General features: G+C 31.8%; 1 protein-coding gene across 1 annotated transcript; it reads right to left on the bottom strand.

Annotated features, from left to right (window-relative positions):
- Positions 1 to 2,500: 2,500 nt before the first annotated feature.
- Positions 2,501 to 3,655, bottom strand: LOC129322515 (uncharacterized). Its single transcript, XM_054968823.1, has 3 exons — positions 3,536 to 3,655; positions 2,866 to 3,444; positions 2,501 to 2,767 (listed from the first exon to the last, which is right to left on the bottom strand). The coding sequence occupies exons 1-3, from the start codon at positions 3,653 to 3,655 to the stop codon at positions 2,501 to 2,503; spliced, it is 966 nt and encodes a 321-aa protein (XP_054824798.1).
- Positions 3,656 to 4,005: the final 350 nt, after the last annotated feature.

Below are 4,005 nucleotides of genomic sequence, written 5' to 3'. Positions count from 1 at the left end.
GGTTGGGATGATTTTTATAGGACTATTGGGTTTTTGCACTAGTCCTACTTATTTGACATAATTTTTTTTTAATGAAATTATGTTTCTGGCCCTAAGCAAATAATTAAAAATATTTTCTAATATCTTAATTGAAATTGTAAATAATGAAGGAAAAATTATATAAATAAGAGCATAATTTTTCCTTTTAGTCGAAAGAAGCGTTAATTGTTAATATAGCTATACAATGACAAATGCATTTCCTATTTTAGCAACTTAGCTTAGTGACTAACAACTTCAATTAGATATTAATAATTACTATCAATAATATATTAGATAGCTGGTCATACCTTTAGTTTAGTCCTGCAATAAACCTATATGTTGTTATTTTTTTTTAGAGAGTCAAAATGTATTTTGTAAAAAAATTATGACAGTTTATTCAAAAATAAATTATGCTAGATAACATTCCTGGTGATTTTAAAGTAATTACGGTACTATTTTATTATTAGCCTATTTTACGAGGATTTATTTATTAGTTTCTCTTACTTGATAAAGCGTATATTTCTAAAACGTTAGCTTACTGAATGCAATAAATTAAGGTAGACATAACTACAAAAAGTCAGGCTATGCTGAATAAATAATGTTGTCACGGATTTATGATGATCCGGAAGGTATATTTATTGAATTTGTTTTTTTGATAGGCGAAGAACATCTAATATTTGATTAAGTTTGAGCTGCCTTGGCCAAAAAACAAAAAAAGTTTGAGCTGCCTTGAAGTAAAAATGTATGTTTGAAATAATGGGAAACGTGGTTCGAAACGTTATTTGCCCAAAAGCAATAATTAAGTGCATGTTTGGACACCAAGTATAATCAATTTTAAAGACTAAAATCATGGTTTTAACAAAATATATCCAACCATTTTCTTAAAATGATATTCTAACATTCCTATATATGTCAAAATCAATCGTAAACTCAAAATTATAATTAGCCTTCTCTCTTTTTTTTTTCCATCTAATTTCCACAACTAGATATCTTTAAATTTTGACTATTTATTGTGTCGAATTGTGCTATGTACCATAATGAATGACATTTAAAGACCAACTACCTACATAGGCTTTTTATCATTTGAGTCCAAGTGGCCTAGTTACTCATTGGTCCAAATCCGAAAAGCCCAATGGGCCAAGAGTTTTTCTTAAATCATTTTTCACTCATAGTAATCTTAAATTACATTCCATCCTATTAATTTAGGATTAAAAATTTGAAATGTCACGGAACAAAAGTCCATGTCATATAGTGGCTGTTGCCTTCGATTTCACTACATTCTACATTACTTTCCATGTATGGAATCTTTCCCGCCTATTCATGATTTTCCGCATGTACATGCCATTGCATGTGAAATATTATGTTTAAGAGACTTCAAATAACAGTTGTGTAGAGTTTTTGCATATTTGGGCCCAATAACTTCTGATGTTTTATTTCATGTTGTTTTGATGGACTAATTCTTAAGCTCTTACATTTATTTATTTTCATACCTTGACCCATTATTTCCATTTCCCTAAGTAAGTGCACTTAATTTGAGTTTTTATAAGTAATTTAGGGTCAGTGAATTTGGATCATACACAACTAAATTTTATAAATTTTTAAAATATATGAATTGCAAAAGCTACATTAATGTCTTTTGAATATTTAACTATGATGGGTTCTGCAAATTTCATGTTGATGAGTTATTAAATTAGGAAATCAATCCAAAGAAAGGTTAAAAGGGATAGGTGGAATGATTCCAAGGGTCATTTGAAAAAATTGGTAAGAATTGTTTTTCTAAACTGTTCAAATTAAACTTATACTGCCAAAATTAAGTGTTATTTTTTTATTTTTTTATAAATTTTGTTTTTTAATACATACACAATCTAAATAGAGATAATATTCTAAGCCTTATTTAAAAAAAATTAAAAATTATAAATTTTAGACTTTAAATAGATAATATTCTAAGCCTTATTAAAAAAAAAGTTCTAAAAATTATAAATTTTAGACTTTAAATTTAAATTGTCCAAAGTAAATTTAGATGATTGAAATCTCATCATAATAACGGGTACTATACCAATCTTCGATTGTCTTCTTGGAAGCATTATGGCCATTTATGTATTCTTGTTTATCCCATGCAAAGTATAAAGGGAGTGAAAATAAAGTGGTACTTACAAATCTCTGGATAGTAGTTTTTTACAAAACTCTCGGAGTGCAAGATGCTATACTTTTGCAAATAGCAAGAATCACTGTAAGTTTTGAAACATTTTATATGGAGAGAGATCTAAAATTTTATTACTGTGCGGCCAAAATCCTCAACAATGGATCAAAGAATTCATAGCTATAATCTTTATTAATTTATTATTGACCATCATGTGAAAGAATGGGCTAATAATGAAGAACTAAGAAGCAATATTAAATCTCTACTGTAAAATAGTCCTAATCATAATCCCAGTTAATCCGTCCTCATTTGCTGCCAAATTTGAAGAAGGAAGACCAATCTTCAGAAACTTTCCAACCCATAATCTGCATTTTCTGATTCAAATTGCAGCCTCAAGCACTCAGAAACACCAACATAGGTATACAGACAAGCTGAGAATTTTCTTTCATATTTTATCCTAAAAGTTTCTCTGAGAAATGATGGTTCATAATTTGCAGCACCATCATGTTCATAATCATGTAAGTCTTGCTGATCCATTGGCCCTATCATCTCCTCTGCGATCTCAAATGGAGAAGAAGAATAACAAATCGATCCCACGTTATCCAAAAACTGGAAATCCATGAACTTCTTGATATCAGATTCATCATCAATAAACCTTTCCTTTCCCTTCTAATTTCAATGTTTTCCTCAATCATTTTCAATTGCACCTCATAATAATTTTCTTCACTAAATAATCCTACTTCATCATCCATGTTCGTTTTGTTTCCAAATCCAAAATCAGTGAAAAAACTATTGTCTGACTCTTCTAGAAAGTTGTACAAACCTGTTTGGTTACTGGGAAAATGAGTGACTTCAGAATCAGAGACTGTGTCATGTTTTAGCCTAAGAAGCATGAGATTAGCCATCTTATCTTCTTCTGATTTTCCTACACTTTCCTCATGATTGAATCTCTTCCCACAGCCCTCTTCAATCACTCCATCACTACAAAAACCATTAGTAGTACCCCCAGATCTATAATTATCAGACCCATCAAGAAAATAATCAAGCTGGATCTTGGGTTCTTCTTCTTCTGTTTGGTTACTGGGAAAATGACCCAATGGAGCAGAATTACAAGAAGCAAGGTTTCGAGCTTTGAGCCGAAGAAGGATGAGATTGGCAATCTTTCTGGGAAGAACTGGATTTGCCGGGGAATTATTAAACTGATGAGAAGAAGGCCAGAAGTTTCGGCGAGTGTTGGCTCCACGAAGCAAGCAAGCTGCTTTCATCATAAGCTCTTGCAGCTTCTTCTGCAGAATCATAAGTACCCAACCAAACTCTTATGTTTTGAATTGTGTCTTTGATTTCTGCAATCCATCTCCCAGAAGGTCTCTGACGAACCCCAATGAATCTCTTTCTTGCTGATCTCCGAGCTTTGAGAAGACTAGCAGCCATGGCTGCTGCTTCTTGCCATTCAATCTCTCCTTCTTCTTCCTCAATGTGTTTCTTCATTTTCACCATGTTGTGTATGTTCAAGGCTAGGATTTGATTGGTGTTTGTGAGAGAGTGTGTACGTGTATTTATGGAGTTCAATAGGAACTATTTAGCAAGAGTGAGATCTGTGAGAGAATGTAATATGGTTTGGAGTTATATTGTTGTCGTTAATCTGATTCGGCCTTTTGAGATTGTTCATTTTTGGATTCAGAAGCTGACACAAGTTTCATTTTCATCGCAGAGGAGAGTTCAAAGATGTGCAGTTTATGACCCAGTAAACTAAACTTGTAAAACAAAACTGCTCAAAAACTTAATCATGATCTGTCTGACAGTACAGTTCAAAGATGTGAGGTATATGAATCCATTCAATGATCTTG

This window comes from Prosopis cineraria, unplaced genomic scaffold (genome assembly GCF_029017545.1).
Source record: "Prosopis cineraria cultivar Desert tree isolate PC_DT_omini unplaced genomic scaffold, ASM2901754v1 PC10, whole genome shotgun sequence".
NCBI classification, from domain to species: Eukaryota; Viridiplantae; Streptophyta; class Magnoliopsida; order Fabales; family Fabaceae; genus Prosopis; species Prosopis cineraria.
This window is presented reverse-complemented; position numbering and strand designations above follow the sequence as displayed.